The 24,393-nt window shown below is 50.8% G+C and overlaps 1 protein-coding gene across 1 annotated transcript in view; it reads left to right on the forward strand.

Annotated features, from left to right (window-relative positions):
- Positions 1-24,393, forward strand: part of ABCC8 (ATP binding cassette subfamily C member 8) — a 101,250-nt gene that overhangs the window by 2,335 nt on the left and 74,522 nt on the right. The window contains exons 3-7 of the mRNA XM_045291142.1: positions 1,139-1,280; positions 6,285-6,406; positions 11,259-11,425; positions 13,773-14,015; positions 14,725-14,913. Coding sequence (XP_045147077.1) covers positions 1,139-1,280; positions 6,285-6,406; positions 11,259-11,425; positions 13,773-14,015; positions 14,725-14,913 — 863 coding nt within the window. The remainder of the gene's footprint in view (positions 1-1,138; positions 1,281-6,284; positions 6,407-11,258; positions 11,426-13,772; positions 14,016-14,724; positions 14,914-24,393) is intronic.

Raw genomic sequence — 24,393 nt, forward strand, 5'->3', positions numbered from 1 at the left:
CCCCCCCCCCCACTCCACCCCAAGTTTTGCTATCCCGGGGCCGGAGCTGGGATGGGGATGGGGAAAGGCAGAGATCTCCGGACTCTGGAAAGGTCAGGAGGGGTTCGGGCCGCGTCCTTGGCAGTGCAGCTTGAAGACTGGGGTCACCCTTCCCCCCATCCCCACCCCCAGGACACCCTCCCTGCGGGTCACAACTGGGTCCTGGGAGGAGCGCAGTCTGCGCTCCGGAGGCCGGACCTTGGTCCGTGACCGCTGACAGTCCTGGGCCCCTCGCGCTCTGGGCGAGGAGAGATGGGAGTGGAGGACTTAGATCGCCTTTCCCCTGCGACCTCACTGGGAGCAGCTCCGGGTTGCACAACTTCTCTGGCTCTGAGAGTAACCCTGACTTGCTGGTGCATTCATCCTAGCGGGAACCCCCTAAGCCTTCTGCATAGTCGGACACCCCTGCTGGGACCATTGTGCGCACCTCCTCACCACTCTCCAAGACCTCCAAACCCCCAGGCTGGCCAATTCTGCCAACTCACGGGGGTGTCCCCCGCCTCCTCCAATCCTGTTAAACCTCTTTAATTAAAAGGGGCTTAAAGACGGGGCTTTCCACTCTGGTAAAGAGTTAGTCTTGGAAACTCCCGTGGGCTCTTCTACCCCGTCCTATAGGAAGGCTATCAGTCAGTCCCCTTGGACATGATAGCACTGAGTTTGGTTTTTTGAGTTTGGTAATTACATCCAGTTGCTGAGAGCAAAGAGAAGCTTGTCACAGAGTTAAGTTAAACAGAGAAAGGCACTGTAGAAAGAGGCTTACGAGTAATTGACAAACAACTAGAGTGAACTAGGAAGCATATGTGACTTGGGCTCATAGGTGTTTCAGAATCTGTGCTAGCATGCACACCTCCGTTTGCAACCCAATGGCTTGCTCACCTGGTGACTTGTTACATGAAAGGCCTGCATATTCAATGAAATACCAACCCTGGTAGGCCTGCCACAGGTCCGGCCTCATGTGAATCCCTTGGGGACCCTCAAGCCCAGTGTGCAAATGTGTATTTTCCCCACAACCCACAGTTGATCTAAACGCCCTCTCAGGCTCCAGCCCCGCTCCCCAGGTGGGCCAAGCCTGCCCCACTATCATTGTCCCTCCCTGCAGGATGGGGCAGTCAGAGCTCCAAGGTGCACATCCACCACAGCACCTGGCTCCACTTCCCTGGGCACAACCTGCGCTGGATCCTGACCTTCATGTTGCTCTTTGTCCTGGTGTGTGAGATTGCCGAAGGCATCCTGTCTGACGGGTGAGTGGCTGTCGGGGCTCTGCTCCCAGGTACTATCTGAAAGGCCCAGGCTCATCTCGGCTCACCTGGGTTCTATGAACCAGCATCCTGTACCAATAAACCTAGCACCGTTTACTCAGAACCTTGTGAGTGCCAGGTGCATTGTGCTGGGCACCACAGCAAGGAAACAGGTGAGAGCCAGGCCCAGGAGGGTAGCAGGAACTTACGCCTGAATGCCAAGGCCCAGTGGTCATCCTAGAGCCCACGAGAGTGCCCCAGCTCCATAGATGGTGCCAGGCTCTACCACTTGCTGCTGCAGTAACCTTCCCCCAGCCCCACCCCAAAAATCTAAGCATATCACTCACTCCTGCTTTAAACCCTTCCTTGATTCCCTGTGGTAACAAGGTGCTCCTTAGCCAGTCACCAGGTTCCTCACAGTCACCCTCATGCCCAGCCTTCCTTCTCCCTCAAGCCCACCCTTCCAGTGCAGTAGTGTCACCCAGATGGGTGCCACCCAGTATGATCATACATGGTGTCAACCCCCACCTCCCCACCTCCCCCAGACCCTCTCCTGTACCAGACCATGCAGAATCCTCAGTATCACTTATCTATTGAAACATAGGATGTGTTATAAATGTAGTTATAGATTGCTTAAATGTAATATTTCTTAGATTATGTGACTATCAACAACAAAATTGTTTTGTAAACCCCTTCTGCATTGAACTATGTAATTAATAACTTAGCAGAAGCTTTTACATTCTTTTCTCCTTCTGTTCCTTTAAATAGAGCCCTGGAGGTACTGTGGTTAAGCAGTTGCTCTGCAGGAGGTGGGGGTGGGGTGGGGTGGGGCGGGGTATGGGGGGATAGCAGAGACAGGCCTGTTTGCTTCTGTGTAGACTCATGGGCTTAGGAACCCTCTGGGGCAGGTTCACTCTGTGATACATGGTTACTATAAATCGGAACTGACTTGATGATGGTGGCTGTGGGTTTTTGCTTTCCACCATGGGCTAGGCTTTGCCTTGCTGACTGTATGGTCAGCAATTCAAACCCACCAGCTGCTCCTTGGGGAAAAGATGCGGCAGCCCGCTCCTTTAAAGATGTATAGTCTCAAATCAGAATCGATTAGATGAGAACGGATTTTGATCATCCTCTAAAAAGTTATTGATAGACAAATACTACTTACCACAGTCTCTCTCTCTGCCATTGAGTTGATTCCAATTTAAGGAGAGAGAGACTAGAACTTCCTCTGTGGGTGTCCAAGACTGTAATGCTTTACGAGATTAGAAAGCCGTGTTTTTCTTCCAGCCGGCAGAGCAGCAGGTGGTTTCGAACTGCTGACCTTGAGGTTAGTAGCACAACTTGTAACAACTAGTGCCACCAGAGCTCCTCCTTATCACAATCCTGTGCCTAAAAAGCCAGAACATTTGACACAGTCAGCAATGACAGAAAACACTGGTGGCAATGAACACAGCGCGGAGTCTTTGTATTGCGTGCAGACAAAGCCACCCGCGATTGGAAGCACCATAGTAATTGGGTCAGAATGACAACACTGACTGGTGTGCATTACAAGATTCAAGAAGTAAATCACCGTAGACGTCTAGCCTTAGACAGGGACACTGATACATGTAAGCTGGGTTTAACAAAACAACTAACACAAGGATATTATTTCTTCTTAAATAATGAATTTTTGCTGAAACACTGCACAAAAATATTTTATGGCGCGTCATTTTGTTGTCAACCCCACTGACAGTGTCACTCGGAGCCGTCCACAGCCCCCAAGTGACACCATTGTCCCTGTGGGCCGAGAACACAACTCCTCACACCTTGCTCCCAAAGCCACTGCCAGAGCTCGGAGTACACTGGATGTTGAAATGTCTGTTTGCCCAGGTGTCTCCCCCTGAATCAGGAATCAGCTCAAAGCTGGAGTCTGGGTCTTATTCATCTTCATACTCACAGTGACAATGTTCAATTACTGAGTCCTTGGGAGTCTAAAACTGCTCTAAGTAAATACTCTGGGCGGGGGAGGAAGGCGGGCTGGGTTCTGGTTAGGGAGTTGGACAGGCTCCAGGGCTGAGGGAGATTCTGAGCTGAGCTGGAAGCATGACTTGGGTTCTGACAGGCCTGGAGATAGCAAGAGAGAGCAAGAGGCAGGCGCTAGAGGGAGGGTGCTAAGGCCCAGAGGAAAGCAGCCAGGTGCTGCTGAGGCAGAAGACACACGGGGGAGCAGTGAGGGCCAGGCTTGGGTCACGGACAGGTTGGGGAGGACTTTGAGTGTTTGGATTGAGCTGACCAGCCATTTGGAAGAGAAGAGGGATATCATCAGGGATGTAATCAACTTTCTGGGGAGGACCTCAGAGATGAAGGGAGGGAGAGGGGCAATGGCAAGGCCAGGGCAGGCTGGAGGCAGGGTGAGGCTAGAAGTGGAGACATCCGGAGGTGGAGGCTGGTGGTCTAGGTGAGAAATAACTGCAGCTGGAAGGGGTGTGTCACTAGTGGAGAGGCCATCCCCCTAACAAAGCGGGCTCAGGGATGGACAGTTAGGTGGGTGGCACTAAGGAGGGGGAAGCACGAACATCTGGCTTGAATATCCGAGATGCTACCACTATGAAAGGATCCCTGGTGGCATAGTGGTTATGTATCTGGCTGCGACCCCCAAGGTGTGCAGTTTGAAACCACCAGCCAGCTGCTCTGCGGGGAAACAGTCTGGGAAACTCACAGAGGCAGTTCTACCCTGCCCCATGGGATCGCTATGCGTCGGCATCAACTCAATGAGAGGCCCCTCGGAACTGGTATCAGATCACATTCAGGCTTCCCTCCTGCTGACCCTGGCGCCTGCAGCAGAGGGTCAGAAGGATGGGATGGGATGCTTCCAGTGCCCCCATACCTCCCATCCTGTCACCCTTGCTAGTGTCCCTGAATCCTGGCCTCGGCAGTCATCTGTGATAGCTACTTTCCCTGGAGTGGCAGAAACTCCTAATTATCCAAGTCCCCCACACCAGCAAGGCTAGAGGGCACACTGCCATGTAACTAGCAGGTGCCACGCCTGCCTCTCATCCTCACCCCGCCTCACCCACCTCCGCAGCACAAATGCTAGAGAGGGAGGGACGCCTCTGGAGGCCTCTGACCAGGAATCCTCACTTGGTTCTCATTAGTCGGCATCACAGAAAGGAAAACACCCTCCCTCTGGAGAAGGGGGGCCAGGGAGGCCAGGTCATCTGCTCTGGCTTCTGTTGGGTGCCAGCTGGGGGACTCTGGACAAGTCATCCTGCCTTGCTGTACTGCTTGCTCTCCCTGTAAAATGCGTGTGGGTGGTTCCCTGCCTGGCTGCATGTGGAGAGGATGGCTAGGGTGCAGAGTAGCACCACCCTGGGAGAAGCCAAGCCTCCCACCAGAGTATTCTTGGGGGCCTGCAGAAGGTGTCCCTCTTGCTTGTTGTCCAGTCATCCCTCCTCTATGGGGGTACACCTGTACCTCAGCCCTCTCCAGCTCAGGGCAATTGGCCATCCCCTCCCAAAGGGCAGGTCATCACTTCTCCCCTGTCTGTCCATCTGTGAGTCACATCCCTGTGCAGACGAGAGAGGGGGAGGGCTTGGGCACAAGATATGACACCCCCAGTCCATCCAAACTTGGGCCTGCAGACCTGACTGGAACTGGTGTGAAGTGGAGGAGGCAAGTGGGAGAGGGGACTGGCGAAGGCCGTGATTTTCAAAGTCAGCTTCATTCAGTGATTCATGGAGGCATCTTAGACCTGGGGAGCGTTCCCGTCTCCCCTGGAGTCCTGTTCCTGGGGGTGATGCTCTGAATTCAGAACAACCAAAGCAGTGTAGTTCAGTGAGGGGTCTTAGTTACCTAGCGCTGCTCTAACAGGAGCACTGCAGTGGGTGGCTTTGCTTTACCTAACAGGAGTGCATCGTCTCACATCAAGGCGCCGGCTCTAGGGGAGGCTTCTCTCTCCATCAGCTTTGGGTGAAGGTCCTGGTCTCAGCAGCTTCGATTCCTTGGTTCCTTGGTACGCATCTCTCTTCTCCCGTCTCTGCTCGGTCACTTACTAACATAATCTCTTTTCTATCTCAAAAGAGATTAATGTAAGACACATCCTACGCTATTACTGTCTCATGAACAGGACAGAGAAAATCTGTTCCCAGTGGGACTCTATCCACTTGGGCTTGGGAGTTCAAGTTCAAGTTCCAGAAACCCACCCAAAGGCGCAGTCTGCCCTGTCCTGTAGAGTTGCTGTGAGTCAGCATGACTCGATGGCAGTGAAGAGCAGCGACATCCAGGGGCCTTATGAAATTTAAATGCATTAATATGTATTATGTATATTCATGTCATTTAAATGCATTAATATACATTACGTGCCTGGGAGCCAATGGAGGCGTGGGGTCACCCTATGCGCTCCATAGGGTTTTCAATGGCCATGAGGCTTCAGAAGTATCTCCAGGCTTTTCTTCAAAGTGCCTCTGGGTGGATTCACACTACCAACCTTTGGTTAGTAGCCAAGTGCTTAGTTGTTGGTGCCAACCAGGGACTCCCTGCTGAGAACAGTGCTGAAGTATACTGACTATTATTAGTCACACGCACCGCCTGGGGAGGGGTGTCAGTGCTGACTGTTGGTTTTAAATAGGCCTGCCTCTAAGTGAGTTCCAGTGAACAGGGCCTCAGAGAGAGAGGCGCCCAGCTGTGCTCGCTCCCAGAGAATTGCTTTCTGGACAGAGGCTGTGGCTGTGATTGCTGAGACTTGCTTCCCCATGCCAGGTTCTGTAGGCATGGACACGGGTGAGAAGCCATGAATGCCAAAGCCCGAATTCTGCGCCTCACAGCACCACCACCTGGATTCCAGAGCCCTTAGTCCACAGACATGTCTGAGTGTGGGGTTGGTGGGCCTGTCGGTACGTGGAGCAGCACTTTAGACATAATCTGGAGGGTTGGCTGTTTTCTGAGCCCTCAGCACGAGGCCTGGGCTGCCCATCTGGGTACTCCAGCCCATCCCATATCCTGTCTCTCACTCTCTCTCCCCCATTTCAGGGTGACTGACTCCCGCCATCTCCACCTGTACATGCCGGCTGGGATGGCCTTCTTGGCCGCCATCACCTCTGTGGTCTACTATCACAACATCGAGACCTCCAACTTCCCCAAGCTGCTAATCGGTATTGGCAGGGCAGCTGGAGGGAGGTGGGAGGAGGGGTGGGTACCTTCCTTCATTTCTTTAGTTATCACTTACAGAGAACCTACCCTACGAGGTGCTCCAAAGTGGAGCTTACAAGCTGATGGGTGGAGCCAAGTGAGTGAGAAGACAATTGGTAGGAGAGGGAGTTGGGGCCAGCAGAGGAGCCAGATAGACTCCTGAACTAGGATCCCAAGCACCCACCCCGGTGAGTGCTGGCACAGTAATTTCCTCGGCCAAAGCCCTGGGAGGAGCAGGCTGTGAAGAGGGGAGAAGCGAACCAGCTGTCCTGCTGTGCATCAGCTGAGTTTGCCAGGCACTGAGACAGCCAAGTCAAGCGTTGTGGGCAGTTAGATATGCCCGTTGGACATTCAGGGAGCTAGCATCCACATCCAGAAGTCTCACTGGGGCAGCTTGTAAGGAACATCTGAAGTTTGACTGGCTCAGTTTCATGCAGAGAGCGGTCCCAGGAACAGATCCTGTGGTCTGCCAACCTTTAGAGAGCAATCCAGGGGGAAGTTGGCAAAGGAGAGTCAGGAGATGTGCCCAACTAGAACTGCTGATGCTTGTGCCCGGGGCCCCAGGCAGAAACCACCCTAATCCCTATGTGGTGTGCCAGGCTCTGTCCTAGGCTCCTTAGTAAAGTGACTGCATCGCATGGACTGTGGGTCCTGTTATCACCCCCATTTTACTGAAGTCGACACGGAGGTGCCGAGGGGTAAAATGATCATGGGAAACACTCCCGAGTCAGGCACTGGCCAAAGCATTGCAGTTGTGTTCGTGCAGGTACGCCTTCCCGCCTGGTGAAGCAGGAGCCGCTGCCAGTCCACTCTCTAGAGCAGCGGCTAAGGAACGTGCCATGGGCCGCTCAGCTAGGGAAGAAAGGGGCAGAGGTGGGTTTAGAGCTCTGGGAGTCTGTCACCCAATGGAGCTCTTCAGCATCTCTGACGCGGTGCGTTGAAGTGTTGGCCTGCCTCCGAGTGTGGGGACCAGCCTCATGTTTGGGGTCAGGCTGCACATCTGTCCGTTGGACTGAGTTCAGACGGTGTGTCTTTAAGTCAGACTGGTTTTTAGCCATCACAGCCGCACCTGCCATCCAGTCAGAACCCTCAGTGCGAGACCAGCAACAGCATGGTATCATGAGGGGTGTGGGTGTTCCCCCAGGTCTGGTAAGGAGACCCCATCACGCTTCCCCTGGGTAGCCCCTGCACCTCAGAGCCCCTGGGAAGGGTGGGTGGAGTGCAGGTCCAGAGAGGGGATTTTAACATCTTAAGTGCTTGCTTCAGAGAGCTGCTTCTGAAGCAGGTCCTCACGGCAGGGAACCCCTCCTAAACCACCAGGTCTGACTGACAGGCACCCCAGAAACACTTCGGGCATCTGACAAGTTCATTTCACTTTCTCCAGCAGGCCCGTCATTCTCTCTCCCCAGAGCACAAATGACCACCCTAATTAGACTGCCTAGCTCCTAGGAGCAAGGACTCCCTCCCTTCATTCTCTTTTGCCAGAGTTATCTTCCTCTTAGAGGCTCCATAGCACAGACAATCCCAGATCACATGGAATGAGCACAGCTGATTGAGCTGTGGGTGGATGTTGAGGGAGCAGCTGGCTCGCTGAGAGGCTGCTGTTTGGTCCCATGGAAAGATAAATGACACCACGGCTTCCATGATCCCACAGAAGAACCAGAGTCCCAGAGGAGGTCAAGAACATGATCCATGAGAAAGGCATGCTTGAGTGGAGAACTCAAGGGTGGATGGGAATTAACTGAGAGGAGGAGGGAGGCCAGCTGCAGGAAGATCAAACAGCACATGCAAAAGGTCCCGGGGCGGGAAGCGCAAGATGCGGCAGAAAACCTGGGAGGACAGCAATGAGAGCAGGAGGGAGCAGAGAAGCCACCGAGGACTCTCAGCATGACCATGTTCATGCTTTGGGGAGGCCAGGGTGGAGGAGGAGGGAGAAGGGAAGGTGGGCCACCAGTGAGAAGGCTCGCTAGGTGGCCCAGGGGAGAGAGGACGGTGGACTGAACTCAGCACCACGGAGTTGGAGAGAAGTGAGGGGATTCAAAATAGTGAGGAGGTGAGATGGACAGAAAAGTACCTCGAACTGCCAAAAGGACAAACAAATCCACCTTGGAAGAAGTCCGGCCAGAGTGCACCTTCAAGGCAAGGATGGCGAGATTTCATCTGACATTTTAGACATGTTGTTAGGAGAGATCAGTTCCTGGAGAAGGGCATCATCCTGCATGGGAAAAGAAGGGGACAGTGACCACGAGGAAGGCCTGCAGGGAGATGGACTGACATGGTCAGGCATCAGAACCATTGCAAGGATGCCCCTCCTGGGACCAGGCAGTGTTCTCTTGCAATAGGGTCGCTACAGGTCAGAAGCGACTGATGGCACCTAACAACAACAACAAGAGGGACAGACGTTGGGGATGCACGGATGTGGGGCTCAGAGAGGCACGGAGGGGAGGAGGAGCAGCCGTGAACATTCAGGGCTTAGCGTTCATCCACAGCCCTTGCCTCGAAGCACTTCCTTCCCATTTCTCCTCTCGCATGCAACCACTAAGCTTTTGCTGAGTGGGAGTGTCTGCTCAGCCCCCGCCCTGTAGGATGAGACTGTGGCAATGGCCCAGAGGCTGGGTTCTGGGCCCACCACGAACTCCCCATGTGACCTTAGACACATGGCTTCCCCATCTGGGCAAGAATAGCAAGCCCCTGCCTAAACCACAGGGTTGTTATGAAGATCAGCTCAGACCACATGTGGTCAGCGTCAGGGGCAGGACTAGGTGAGGCACAGTGTCAAGTCTTGACTCAGCACTTGGTCCTCTCTACGGGCTACACAGGCTCTCAAGGCCAAGGTTAACTCTGTCTAGGAGAGTAGGAGGTTGGAGGTGCAGAGACAGGGGATGACGTTCCAGCTATGGAATTTCTTGTGACCTGGAAATCAGAACAAGCTGGGGGACGTTGTCCCAATCCAGAGGGCTTCTGCCTCCCTGTCCTAATGCCCAGGGACCTGAAGACGGCATCCAGGCCCACGGGGCTCAGCCCTGACCATAGGGAGAGACTCAATGTATTGACTTGGTTTCTAGCCTAGGACAAGGCTAAGGCTGGCTCCAGTTCAGTCCCCAAGGCATTCACATCCAAAGCCACCTCGGAGAGTCTCCCTCCCTTGCTGTGGTCAGGCTAGAGAGGAGCTGGAAGGGACATAGGCTGGCCTTCTTTGCATATGGCTTTAGAGAGTAACGTGGCCAGGAGCTCCAGGTGCTGAAGCTTCCCCTAAAACGAAACAAAATAAAAACAGCAGCACCTTCTGGGGCTCCTAAGGCCTCTCAGAAGCCCCTCGCCCTACTACTGTTGTGTCCATTTCCACTCGCATCGCCCCTAGAGAACAGAGTTTCTCGGTTCCTCAGGGTTTCCAAGACTGGAAAAGACTCATTGCAGGAGCAGACAACCATCAACCTTGAGGTTCGCAGCCCATTGCTTAACCACAGTGCCACCAAGGCTTCTAAAGAATCTCCTAAAGGAGCACTTAATTAGGTGCTGTTGCTAACCCCAAGGTCAGTGGTTCAAATCACCAGTCACTCCATTGGAGAAAGATGAGGCTGGCTGCTCTGGTGAGGATTCACGCTCCTGGAAACCCTGTGTAAAGTTGCTCAGAGACAGAATTGATTTGATGGCCGGGGGTTGGGTTTGTGTTTTTGGTCTTTTGTGGTTCTGAGTTGATAGTGGCATGTGGCAGGGGTGGGCTGGGGCAATGGGAAGGTAGAGAACAAGATGCATGGATGGATGAGTGGGTGGATGGATAGGTGGGTGGGTGAATGGGTGACTGGCTTAGCGATAAGTAGGGAGGTATAGGTATGAGACCTAGAGGTAATGAAAATATTCACAGCTAATGTCTGCCGAGCACCCACCGCGTGCCAGACTCCCTGTGCTAAATGTTTGCCATACGAGGTCACACTAGTCACTGTTATTATCCCCAATTAATGGACGGAACACCTAAGACCTAGATGGGTTAAATGACTTCCTCAAGGCCACACAGCTATTCAGTCACAGGATCGGAGCCCAGGTGTGCCTGGCTTTGGGGCCCCAACTGTCACCTGTACACTGCATGGCTGCACAGTTCTGAAGAGCACTGTTTCTGCGTCCCCACCCTTTCCCAGCCTCCCCCCACCCTCTGGGTGGGGGGAAGCATCACTATTCTGTGGTGGGCTCTGGCCTGGGAGACCAGGACCTGGGCTCTCACCCTTGCAGTCTCTAACTTAGGCCTCAGGGCCCTCATCTGTAAAGGGGAAGAGCTGGATTTAAGGACCTTTAAGATCTCCTCGGTTTGGGAGTCCCACGAGGAGACCATTGTGCCATGGAATGGATGCTCCTGGGCGCCAACATTAGGTCAGCCCAGGCTTCGTGACTTTGAGGGGGACAGCAATGCTCCCCTCTGAAGGTTACTGTAAGGGATAAATGAGAGGATGGTATAAAGTGCGGACTGGCCTATCGCTTCAGTGCGCCCCAAAGGGAAGGCCCCCATTGTTCCTTCTCGTGAAGAGAAGGCTGGCTCACCGGCTGGATTCGGCAGCTGACTGCGGTTTTGGAAGTTGCCCATCAGGAGTGCTTGTGCATTGTCTCAAAGCTATGCACTATTTCCACAGGCGCACGCACCCCCTTACTCAAAAGTGTGCACCCTCCCCCTACACACAGGGTTGTTCCACTCACCCCTCCCTCGCGGCACACTCGTGTTCTCTTCTCCCCCCGCCCCCCACGAACTTGCACACCCACATGAGCGGACACACTCCAGAGCGTGAGCACACTCATCCTCCGTGTTCTCCCATCTGTCCTCTGCAGCCCTGCTGGTCTACTGGACCCTGGCCTTCATCACCAAGACCATCAAGTTTGTCAAGTTCTACGACCACGCCATCGGCTTCTCGCAGCTGCGCTTCTGCCTCACCGGGCTGCTGGTGGTCCTTTACGGCATGCTGCTCCTCGTGGAAGTCAACGTCATCAGGGTGAGGGTAAGCGAGCTGGCCCTACCCCACTGCCCGCCCCGCATCAAAGGTCACCCGGGGGTGCTTCAGACCTGCATCCTGCCCAGAGGGAGCCTGCTGGCTGTACTCCTCCCACAGAGGGGACCTGAGGCCAGGGCTCAGCCAGTGGCCAACTGCCCTCTACCCCAGGCTCCCAGAGGAAGAGGAGGTGACAGGCTGTGTGAGCCACAGTGGAAAGATTGTGTGTGAACTGCAGAGAGATAAAATAGAGTTTCAGGTGCTAGTTTCCCAGGTGTTGTTGTTGTTGTTGTTGTTGTTGTTGTTGTTGTTGTTTTGGGCAGGATGAGGGCAGGGAAGGAGAGAAAGACTTATTTTTGTTTAAGTTTACTCTCAACAACCAGCCTGAAGATTACTTGTTCAAGCCTACCCATCAGTGGTGTGCAAAACAGGCTGGGCCATCTGCTTCCACGAAGACTACAGCCAAGAACACGCCAGGGAGCAGTTCTGCTCTGTAGCGCACGGCGCTGCCAGGGGTTGGCATTGACTCAGTCAATGGCAATGGGTGTGGTGTTGTACTTTATTCGTGTGGCCATATAGCTATGCCTGGGTAGACAAATACATGCAGACATACATATGAATACATACGGGCATATTTATATGTGCACACGCATATACGTACACGCACCTGTACCAATGTAGACGGGTATGTGTCTGTGTGTGCACACAGACATATAGACAAACGTGCTTGCACTCCTGTCTTGTATCAGCACCCTTTCTGCTTGCCCCACTTCTCTCTTCCTCCCCCAGCCCCCAAGCCTCCGCCTTCCCAGGGCTCTCCGATTCACAATCCCACTTGCCCTTCCATACTTCGTGAGCATATTAGTAACGCACCACACGCACCATTCTAAATATATTCAGGGTAGATTCAGGGTTCTCTCTCCCCCTCAACACACAGAAACATATAGTCCTCCCCCCACCCCACCCCCAGTATTTGTTCCCTTAAACTGGATGGTGTCACACACAGATTTCGACACCGTGTTTTTCTCACCCAGCAGAGCTATTTCTTAGGGCTCCCTCTGGCTCGCCTGGTAGGGCGATCCTCACCCTTCCTGGACAGCATCCCACCGCAGGGATGAGCCACCTCGGCTCCAGCCATCCGCCCCAGGGACGGGCTTCTTGCAAACAGTGCACTATTGAACAGATTTATGTCTCTGTGTACTCCTCCTGCCTCTCTCTCTGTGGGAGATATCTCAAAGAGTGAAGTGTCTGGGTCAAAGGGCCTGTGTATTTTTAATCTCAATCGATGCCCAAGGTCTCCTTGAAGAAAGGTCGTAATCTACCGGCAATGGCTGGTGAAGCCTTCAACCCCCCTGCCAGCCGGCTGTTCTTAACGTCTGCCCGGCTGATGAAGGGAAGAGCATCTGTAATTGGCACTGCTCTGCTTTCAGTTGGTGATGTGCAGGCTGCAGAGACTGCCTTAGTCAGGGTTCTCTCGAGAAGCAGATCCAGTGTGAGAATGGATAGACAGACAGACAAGAGAGAGAGATTCACTTCAGGCACTCAGACTGGCAGGTCAGCGGAAAGGCTGGGGACTCCTGCAGCCTTGAAGCGCTCTCTCTGCAAGTCAGGAAGAGTGAGGTGAGAGTTTGCACACAGAAAAATCTATTTATAATCTCGAGGGAGAATTGATTACGTTACATTATATTGAATGGTATTATGCAGGGAATCTTCAGCTTGTCACCTGACACATTATGGACTTGCCAGACCTCCTACTCCCATCCCAACACATCCTACCTTCACACACACACACACACACACACACACACACACACACACACACACGAGTTACGTGAACCTGTTCCATGAAGGAAATCTCTCTCCCTGGTTCTAAGCCCCATTCACATTCTCTTGTCTCAATTGACGCTCACAAGTAATGTGATGCCAGCTCACCATGATGCAGGTGAGGCACCACCCCCTTTTTTCTGTGAGGCCAAGTACTATGCCTTTTTAGATGAGAAAGCAGTTTAGACATGTTGTGTCCAAAGATACCCTCTGTCCAGTGGAAGAGGCCAGACCCGAACCCAGGTATGCGTGACTCCACATTCGGTGACTCCATGAAGCCTGGCCCTGCTGCCATGTCTGTGGAGAAGGCTGTCTGTCCACCCTTCTTGCTCTTCCCCAGGCCAATGTCAAGTGCAGCCAGGGAACCCAGACTAGTTACAAAGTCAGGAGGCCCTGGCACCTGGGAATCTTCGTAGGCAGAAGATGGTGCCATGGATGAGAATTCAAGGGTGAGAAGTCCCAACCCAGGATCCCTGCTGGGGCAGGGTGGGGGGGTGCACTTACACACCTCTGCCCCCCATGCTCTTCACAGAGATACATCTTCTTCAAGACACCGAGGGAGGTGAAGCCCCCCGAGGACCTGCAGGACCTGGGAGTGCGCTTCCTGCAGCCCTTCGTGAACCTGCTGTCCAAGGGCACCTATTGGTGGATGAATGCCTTCATCAAGACTGCCCACAAGAAGCCCATTGACCTCCGAGCCATCGGGAAGCTGCCCATCGCCATGAGGGCCCTCACCAACTACCGGCGGCTCTGCGAGGCCTTTGATGCCCAGGCGGTCAGTGGGGGCATGGCCTCACCATTCATTCCCGGCCCCGTAGATTAGAGCTACAGACAGGGACCTCAGAAGGCATCAGTCAGACCCCTGGTGGGGCAGCTGGGGAAAGTGGGGCCCTCCAAGGGCCAGAGGCTTGACCAAAGTCACCCAGTGAAATAAGAAAGGAGTTCAGGCCTAAAGATGCACAGTCCAGGTCGAGCTGGGGTGGTCACCTTGTCCAACCTCCTCAGGGTCCAGATGAGGACGCTGAGGTCCTGAGGTAAGAAGCCCTCCCACTGGCACCTCCCCATATTCCAAAGGAGGAAGCGGAGACCCTGACAAGGGCTGTGGCCCTCCCAGCTGCCAGCCCTGGACTCCTCTCATTGTCTCTGCGCCAGCACAGAGGCGGACATGGTGGCAGACACCACTGCCGCTCCTCCCTGCATTTCACACGGCCCCTGGCCCGCTCTGGGACTCTGACCACTCACATCCTCTTTGGCCTCAGTTTCCCCATCTGAACCACGTTGGCCTTGATGGGGCCCATCCATCCATGTACCTGGTGATTCCTTAATTTTATTTTTATTTTTCTCTTCCTGGAGTGTGCCTGCTAAAGTAGACATGGCCGCTGGCTTTCCCCAGGCAGCTGGAGCCAGGGACTTCCTCAAGAGGCCAGGGCTTTCTGTGAATGGCCCTCAGCCATTCTGACCTGGTCATGGGTCTCTCTGGGCAGCGGAAGGACATGCAAAGCACTCAGGATGCCCGGGCCATCTGGCGAGCACTGTGCCACGCCTTCGGAAGACGCCTGGTCCTTAGCAGTACTTTCCGAATCTTGGCTGACCTGCTGGGCTTCGCTGGACCCCTGTGCATATTCGGAATCGTCGACCACCTTGGGAAGGAGAATCAGGTCTTCCAGCCCAAGGTAGGATTCCCCAGGGGTAGGGCAGAGTGCCCTCAGGGAAGTTTTAACTCATGCATGAGAGCAAAATGTGTATGCAAGAGGCCAGTGTGTATGGCCAGTGGCCACACAGGGGCAACTGTCACTCAGGCAAAGAGTGACCCGTCAGCAGTAACCCTCCGTCCAGAGAACACCTGGCATGGGGTCAAGAGGAATGCCAGGAAGGGAGCTTTTGCTGCGAGAAGTTGTGGGCTGCCCGACTCCCCACACAGTACTATCAGCACCCTAATACTTCTCCCATTCTTTAATTGTTCAGAAAGGAGTTTGTCTACACAGCGGTTCTCAACCTGTGGGTCGTGACCCCTTTGGGGGGGTCAAACGATTCATAACAGTAGCAAAATGACAGTGATGAAGTAGCAACGAAAATAATGTTATGGTTGGGGGGGTCACTACAACATGAGCTGTATGAAAGGGTCACGGCATGAGGAAGGTTGAGAACCGCTGACCTAGAGGGTTTGACGTTTGGGTTAGCAGGCAATTGCTTAAGCACCGCATAACCAGAGCTCCTTCGGTGTGTCTATACCGCCTTTGCCATGACCCTGGAGTGATGAAGTTAGGGACAAACCCTACAGTACTATAACCTCATTAACAAAACAAGGAAAACCTTATTTCTAAAGGGTTGGGTGGGGGAAACATAACAAAAGATGCCAGGCGGGGATGGTGGTTCCAAGAGCAGGGATCTAGGTTCCTTTGACTAACTTCTCCACCATCCTTACTACAGGATTTTTCTCTTGACCATATGGCCCAAGGTAGTTGCTCCAGCTCCAGCCACTGTGTCACCATTTCCAGAGTCGACCCCTACCCATCCTGGCGCTACACACAACAGAAGGAAACACCGCCCGCTCCTGAGCCACCCTCGCTGTGGTTCCTGTGCCTGAGCCCATTGAGGCAGCCACTCTGTCAATCCATCTTGTTGAAGGACTTCCTCTTTTTCACCGTCCCGCCACGTTACCAAACATGAGGGCCTTCTCCAGGGACTGGTCTCTCTTGACATATGTCCAAAGTATCTAAGACAAAGTCTTGCCACCCTTGCCTCTAAGGAGCACTCTGGCCATACTTCTTCCATTACAGATCGGTTTGTCCTTTTAGTAGTCCATGGTACTTCCAATATTCTTCTCCAGCACCACAGTTCAACTGCATTGATTCTTCTACAGTCTTCCTTATTCAATATCCAACTTTCACATGCATGCGCAGAATAGAGAATACCATGGCTTGGATCAGGCGCATTTTAGTCCTCAAAGTAACATCCTTGCTCTTCAATACTCTTGTCTTATGCAGCATATTTACCTAATGCAACACATCTTTTGATCTCTTGACTGCTGCTTCCATGAACACTCATTGTGGATCCAAGTTAGAAAAAATCCTTGACAACTTCAACCTTTTCTCCATCTATCATGATGTTGCCTATTGGCTGAGTTGTGAGGATTTGGGTCTTCCTTACATTGAGTTATAATCTATATTGCAGGCTACAATCCTTGATTTTCATTAGCAAGTGGTTCAATTCCTCCTCACTTTTAGCAAGCAAAGGTGTGTCTTCTGCATACCACAGGTTGTCAGTAAGCCTTCCTCCCATCTTCATATCATCCAGCTTCTCTGAGGATTTGCTCAGCATATAGATTAAAGGTGGAAGGGCAAAGATATGACAAAATACCAATTTATAAACTATCAAGGGCTCATGAGGGAGGGGGGAGCGGGGAGGGCGGGGGAAAAATGAGGACCTAATGTCGGGGGTTTAAGTGGAGAGAAAATGTTTTGAGAATGATGTACAAATGCGCTTTACACAATTAATGTGTGTATGGATTGCGATAACAGTTGTATGAGCCCCTAATAAAATGTTTAAAAAAAAAAAGGTGGAAGGGATGCCCTTGGGTCAGAATTTTATTACATAACCACATTCCACATTTGATTTTAGAAAAGGGCTCTGCCTCCTGACCTTCAGGAAAGGAAGGCAACTCACGAAGCAATTTGGAACCTTAAAGTTGGTGCTAAGAAACTAGAGGGGCTCACAAAGGGGCCCAGGGAACCTCAGAGCCATGGCTCCTGAATTTGGTACTCACTGAAAGGTTGATTGTTAGGGGCTGTCCTGCCCCTTCAGGTGTTAGTTTATGGCCTGACCCTCCAGGAAGAGTGGAGAGAAGTCAGGAGACCTGGCTGTAGCCCCAGCATTGCTACTAGTTTGCTGAGTGACTTTGAACAAGTCACTTCATCTCTCTGGGTTTCAAAGTCTGCAGCTGAAAAATGAGGATGGGCTAGACCTCAGGTTTTCAGGGTCACCTTGGGGGCTGCTGTTGAGAACGGGTCGAGGGAAGAGACAGACGTCCACAAGTAGGGTCTTTTTCTTGCCACACTTCACTCAAAGCTGTTCCAGTTTTATTAATCTATTGGGCTTCCTTTTTTAAAAAAGGGCTCCACAGCTTGAAAACATTGGAAGTTAATGGATTGGCTGATACCTACTGGTCTGTCCAGCTCTGACGATGCTACAGCCTGAAATAGTTAGACAGAAGAGAGAAGAGACAGGCAATCTCTTGCGGGGAGGAGGGTAGTTTCCTCTCCTTGAGGCAACAACATGCGCTCCCAGAGGAAGGTCTTTATCCTTTCAGCTGCGGTTTGCTGTCAATGAGTTGAGACAGTCACAAAAGTGGAGCTTCCCACCCCCAGTGAGACTCTGAGCTTTCTTCTCCAGTGAAAGCACCATTAGAACCTTCTAGCCACAAACAGGCTGTCTAAAAATTATGCTGAGAATTAGCAATTAGGCATCTGAATAATTCACGAGCCCCTTTGTGTAATGTTATTTGTCTCAGGGGCTCCAAATATCGCAGAGAGTGGTTAATCCTCAGGAGACTATTGTATTAATTTTTTTCTGGGGACGTAATTAATCATCTGAGTACTTTCAGTCAGGAACATGAGACACTCCAGAACTATTTGTTTGATTTACTCAGCAAGGCAGAGCTGGCTTGGGTCCTGAGAACAACCCCAGACCTGGGTTGGAGGTGGTTATGATAAGGACTGTTAACAATATCAACAACCACTATTGACTGCTTAGTATACCTGGCTGTGTACACAAGCTATTCATATATTATCTCATTTAATCACTAAAACAACTGTTTGAGGTATCATTTAACAACCTTATTGCTATATAACCCATGTGCCATGCAATTTGTGAGGCAGATATTCTCATCCCCATTTGACAGATGAGGAACTTGCGATTCAGTAACTTCCCCCCCAGGTCTCCTAGTTAGTCAGTGACAAAGTCAGGATTTGACCCCAAGTCTCTTATACGCTATAACTTGAGTTTTTACAAACATGATGCTAGACAGACTATGATTATTATCATTCCATCATCTCTGGATGGCTGTGGAATCCAGTGGGATGGGGATAAATCTACAGAACGTATTTTTCTAGAATGTACTAGATCCTCTTAGGAAGTACATATGGAGAACTGTAGGGAGAGGGAGTGGCTAACTTAGACAGCAGTCATAAAAGGCTTCAAAGAGGAGAGATTACTAAAATGGGCATTGACAGATAAGTAGGAGTTAGCCAGGCTGAGATGTGTAGGTTTTCTTGTTCAATCAAGACCAAGAGGATTCTTTTTGCGTATTTGAATTTTGGTAGTTTGAGGGGGCCTTCTAAGGCTTTGGAGTCTCTGAACTTAGACTGAGAAGAGAGAGCAGAGACACACTCCCTGATGGTGGATTGGAAGACTTGGTCTTGTGAAAAAGTCAATACTTCCCTCAGCAATCTATAGATATAATACAATCCTGATCCAAATCCCAACAACATTCTTCAGTGAAATGGAAAAGCCAACTTCCAACTTTTTCAGGAAAGAAAAGAAGCCCAAATAGCTAAAGCAGCATTGAAGAAGAACAGCAACAACAAAACAGGTGGTCTCATGTTTCCTTGTCTCAAAACACTTTACATCCGCGGTAATCAAAGCTGCCTGATAATGGTTCGTCGACAGACACAGAGACAGATGCAATAGCACTGGGAACTCAGAAGTAAAGCCGTTCATTCAGGGGCAGCTGGTTGTCAGCAAAGGGTCAACTTCCATTCAATGAAGAAGAAACAGTCTCTTTAACAAATGGTGCTGGCAATACTGGAAATTCATATTTAGAAAAATGAAGCGATCCATGCCACACACCATCCACAAAAACTAACTCAAAATGCAACAAAGACTTAAAAGCTAAAGCTAAGTCTATCAAGGTCCTGGAAGGTAACATAAGGTCAAAACAAGAGGAACTAGTGTTTGCCTTTCAAACAAGTCAGAATGTACAAATAATAGGAGATAAATAACGGGAACCCTCTAAAATCAAATACTTAACTTAAGCTCATCAAAAGATTTCACCAAGAAAGTAAAAAGAAAGGTTAACATGGGGGGAAAAAATATTTGACAATGACAGATCTGGTAAGGGTCTAATCTCAAAAATATCTAGAAATGTCAACAACACTGCAACAAATTGATAAACAAGCCAATCAAAAACTGGGCAAAGGACATGCAAACATATTTCACCACAAGCAACATGCAAATGAAAAGATGTTTATCATCATTATCCATCAGAGGGATGCAAATGGAAAGTACGAGTTACCTGCCATCTCATCCCTGGAAAAATGGCAATAATTTTAAAATATATCAGAAATCGGTAGTCCCTGGTGAGATTGTAGGGGAGTTGGAACTTTTATGCATTGCTGGTAGGATTGTAAAGTGGCACAATTACTATGGACCAGTTTGGTGCTGTTTTAGTAGTTATCGAGTGTGATAATAGAAACACCACAGTGGTCTGCTTTAACAAACAGAAAATGATTTTTTCACAGTCCAGGAGCCTAGAATTTAGAAGTCACAGTGCCAACACTGGGGGAAATCTTCCTCTGCCAGCTCTGGAGTAATGCTCTTGGCAGCTTTCAAAACAAACCCTTTGAGGATCTACACGTGTCTTGCCATCAATCTGCCCTTTGCCTGGGAGGTTCTCAGCATAGGGGCGGAGTTCCACAAGACACTCTCTGTTTCAGCAATTTGTTCTCGGTGGTAGGCAGGGCTCTCCTTCTCTGCGTTTGTCTCTCATGAGATAACAGGTGATGCCGCACACAACCTAGGGAAACTCCCGTTAACAGTGCGGTGACCCAAAGAAGGTGCTGCACCCCATCTTAATCCCCTTGCAACTGATTGACCAATCACATCATGGAGGTGATCGCATCGCTACGTAACTGCCAATCCACTGAGAATGGTCCAGACAAGTGGACACAGATTCTGGGGGACATAATTCTATGCATGACAGGGACTTCCTAAACAAAACAAAAACTAGAAATAGAAATGCCTTATGATCCAGCAGCCCTACTCCCAGCTATATATTCTAAAAAATAGCAGACCAATGACATGGGTAGCCACATGCACACCTATGTTCGTTATTCACCCTAGTAAGAAGATGGAAACAACCGAAGTATGCATCAGTGGATTGATGGATAAATAAGCAAGCCATGGTCCATATGGAATAGAATGGAATAATATGCAGCTATAAAGGAGAATAACGAGTCTGTGGAACATTACACAATTAATCTGAAAGACAGTATGCTGAGTGAGATGAGTCAATCACAGAAAGACAAAAGTTATATGATTCTACTGTTATTATCTATAATACCTATACACACAGAAAGCAACATTCTGTGATGGTTCCCAGGGTGGGAGGAAGGAAGAAGGAGAATCACGTTCTGGATTATAGACACCTGTTACTTTGGGTGGCAGGGAGGGAAATCTTAAATACAGCTAAAGTCTGCACAGTGAGACCAAGGTCAATAAAGGCACTAGGGAGTGCAAGTGGAAGAGGAACAATTTCAGTAAATGCCGTAACGTATATGATTTTGCAACAACAGTGAAAACAACTAAACAATATGTGTGTGGTTATAGAGATAGATGAGTATATGTGGATAGAAGGGCATAGGCTAGTAAATCCACATGCATGTACAGGCATATCTACAGGCATATGTATGCGCATGTTTGTGTGTTTCATATATATCCACAAATATGACAAACTGCATCAGGTCCACAATTACAGAGACTTCCTAAAAGTCTTGGAACCTTAGTCTCGGGAACAACTGAGTCCGTTGATATTACGTAGTTCACAAGGAAACGAGAGGGCTTCGGAAAGCTGTGGGAACGTACATTATTTTTTTGGATCTAATTATATTCTTTGCTCTAGCTTAGTGAATGACATCTGAGGTTTTAAAAGCATAAGAGCAGCCAACCAAGATGCAACAATTAGTCTCTGCTTGTATGGGGCAAAAGGAAATGAAGGCCATCAAAGGCCCAGAGAAGAAACTAGTCCGCAAGGCTCACAGCACCTGCCTGTCAGCTACAACCTCTTCTGACCTGAGACCCAAAGAGCTACATGGTGCCTAGCTTCTGACCGTTGCCAGCATTCTGACCAGGCTCACAGTAGAAGGCCTCCTCTCGAAAGGAAGAAAAACTCTAATTTCTGAAAAAAAGTCAAACCTACTGGATGGATAGAAACTAGAGACTATCACCCTCAAATACCTTTGAACTTGGAATTGAGTTTACTGCTACAGGTCATTTTTTAGCCAAATACTAGGCTGGCATCTCAAATAAACTACATCACCTTGAATATTGTGCTCCCTTAAACGATTAGCTATATGAGACCAACCAGTCAACATCTACTCAGAAGCCAAGGTGTGAAAGCAAGAAGGAACACTAGATCAATGGAAACAGACACAACAGAATGGAACTAACGAGCAGGCCGACGCAGTGTGAACCTGGTAACTCAATGCGCAGAACAAATTGTTTAAAAATTGCTAAAGGGGGCCCCCAATTTGCTGTATAAACGTTCACCTAAAACACAACAAAATATTGTTTTAAAAGGTAAATAACAATGCCAGGGAAGAAAATGGGAAAAGCAACAGAGGGAACTGCTAATTGCATTTTCTTTAGGCACAACAGCTTACCAGTTTTAGCAATTTCCTAGTGAAGAGAATTGAAAATGGTTTGTCTTAAAAGCTGCAAGAGCAGACACAGGGGCTGTTCTGCTTGTCCACAGGGAGTGTTGCGTTCAGCTTTGCTCTGGCCATCAGAGACCTCAGGACACCCTGCAGGGGCCCTCCCACAGCGACGTGGAGCCAGTTGTTCCTGTTATGGGGGAGTGGCCAGGCCGAAGCCCTTATCAGCGTATCCACACCATCTTCTCTTCCTGCATTTCCCCAAACCCTCGTGGGCTTCTCCCCGAGAGAGCTCCGAGGCAGGATGCGCCAAAGAGGTGGTGAGAACAGTGCTTCTTTTCAGCCCATCTGGACGGTAGCTTTGCCATCTTTTTTCATTTGCTTGCTTGCTTGTGTATTTTTACCCAAGCCCTAGGATTCATTGCCCTCTTAATGGAATGCTCTTGTCCCAGTTCAGACAAGTTATGTCAGCACATAAATAAATCCCTGACCCAGATGGCCCTGCCTCAGTGGCAGCTGGCCTGATCAGATTTAATATTTGTCCACTGCAGCCCAAACACAGTCAGCAGATCACAGACGTGGGGACGGGAATGGAAAGCAAATGTCGCCTCCCATGTCAGCACCCAAGAACCCTCGATCTTGGCGTCTTGAGGATGTGGTACGACTCTCCTTCGGGCTTCTGGACCCCCCACAAGTGGGGAGAGGAACCCTTCCCTGAGGACACCTGTCCCTAACTCAGAAAGATGGGCACTCTTCTGACCCTGAGGGGCCCACCAAGAGGGACACTCTCCCGCGACATGTTGTAGTGTTAGCTGCTGACCTGGTGAGGAAGTGCCCCCACTCGCTGCCCAGCCTGAGCCCATCCGACTGCAGTCGGCGCAGCCAGGCACCCATTGTTTGCTTCATTATCACGGCCCGGCCAGTCCTCGCTTCCCTTTCCAGGATGCTCAGAGTTAGCAAGAAACCCGCTGCCCTTGGCATCTGCAAGGACAAACACTCTTTATCTCTAATTACTGGAAGTGCCTGCGACCTGCCAGGTGGTTGGTGCTCCTGCCCCGGTGCTGCTCCCCAGGGAAAGCTGGATCCCAAGCTGGCCACAGCCAGTGACCTTCCAGCCTCGGCCGGCCCTCACCCCTTTCCCCAATCCAGCTCCTGCTCTGACCTGGAGGACAAGAGAATCGGATTCACAAAGAGCTGTTGGCACCTGAAGCCTGCCAGCTGTGCTCTAGGTGGTCAGCTGAGCCCGAGAAAGGAACCGCTGGCTAGATTTGACCGAAGGGCCAAGGCCCTGAACGGGGTGGGGGTGTGGGGGGTGTGGAGGGGTGCGGTGGGGGGCACTAAGCCTCAGTGGGGGAAACGTGTAGGTTTATGAGTGTGCTTGCATTGTATTTCTGAATGTGTTCTCGGAGAACGGCTGCCGAACCTGTGGTGTGAGCCCTTGTGCTTGTCCCTGAGCGCCTTCTTCTGTGTGTGCGTCTGTGTTTCTGTGTCCACGGTTACGTCTATCACAACAAGCGATTCGGAGAACTTCCATGTAGCGACAGTGCTGCTTCCAGTTTGTGATGTCGCTGCTTGTGGATCTCTTCCTGCCGAAGCTTGTGTTGCTGCTGCTGCTGCGGCATGGCCGCTCGCTCCGCAACATCACACTCTTTCTGGGTCTCAAATGCTGCCTCTTCGAGGAATCCTCCCCAGGTTGAATTAGATACCCTCCCTCCTGCCACCATTTAAGAGCCACCAAAGCCCTGCTTGTCTCCTTTCCCCATCAGACCACGGGTCTCTAAAACAGAACTGCATGGTCTGACCTCTGCACCTTCCCAACACGCAGGAGACACATAGGAAATGACTTTTCAATGAGCAGTGCAGACGTTTGTATACAAAGTACTTACAAGCATGGACTATTGTTTATTTTTCTTAAGCTGCATGGTTACAGTGAATGGTCACAACTCTCTGAAATAAAGACCTGAAGTAAAGACCTGAAGTAGCCTCATTTAAAAAGCCCTGGTGGAGCTGTGGGTGAGGTGTTGGACTGCTAACCATAGGTTGGTGGTTCAAACCCACCAGACACTCCATGGGGAAAAGATGAGGCTGTCTGCTCCCATAAGGATTTACAGTTTGGGGAACCTTATAGAGGGTCACTATGAGCTAGAAGCAACTCTGAGTTGAAATCTACTCCATGTCAGTGGGTTTGGATGAAGGATGGGAACTAGAAAAGCCATCGGGTCACTTATGTTGGGTAGTCTATAGGTAGTTTCTATGAAATGCACTTGCCGGTCATTATGTGTGTGTGAGGCCGGATTGACTAGAGAGACAAATCCAGTAACACGCATCTGTGTACCAGAACGAACCTTATATCAAGAAGGCACCCCGACCAGTCCGGCTCAAGTCCATAGGTCCAGTGCCAGCTGGGGCCCTCTTCAGACTCACATAACTGACCCTGCAAAGGGGATCAGGGTGATCCCAGGCCAGTGAGGGCAGAGTCATGTGGGTCCACGGTCGGTGGAAACA

The sequence above is a fragment of the Echinops telfairi genome, unplaced genomic scaffold (assembly GCF_000313985.2).
Source record: "Echinops telfairi isolate 266 unplaced genomic scaffold, ASM31398v2 ScPeMD7_60;HRSCAF=208, whole genome shotgun sequence".
Classification (NCBI taxonomy): domain Eukaryota; kingdom Metazoa; phylum Chordata; class Mammalia; order Afrosoricida; family Tenrecidae; genus Echinops; species Echinops telfairi.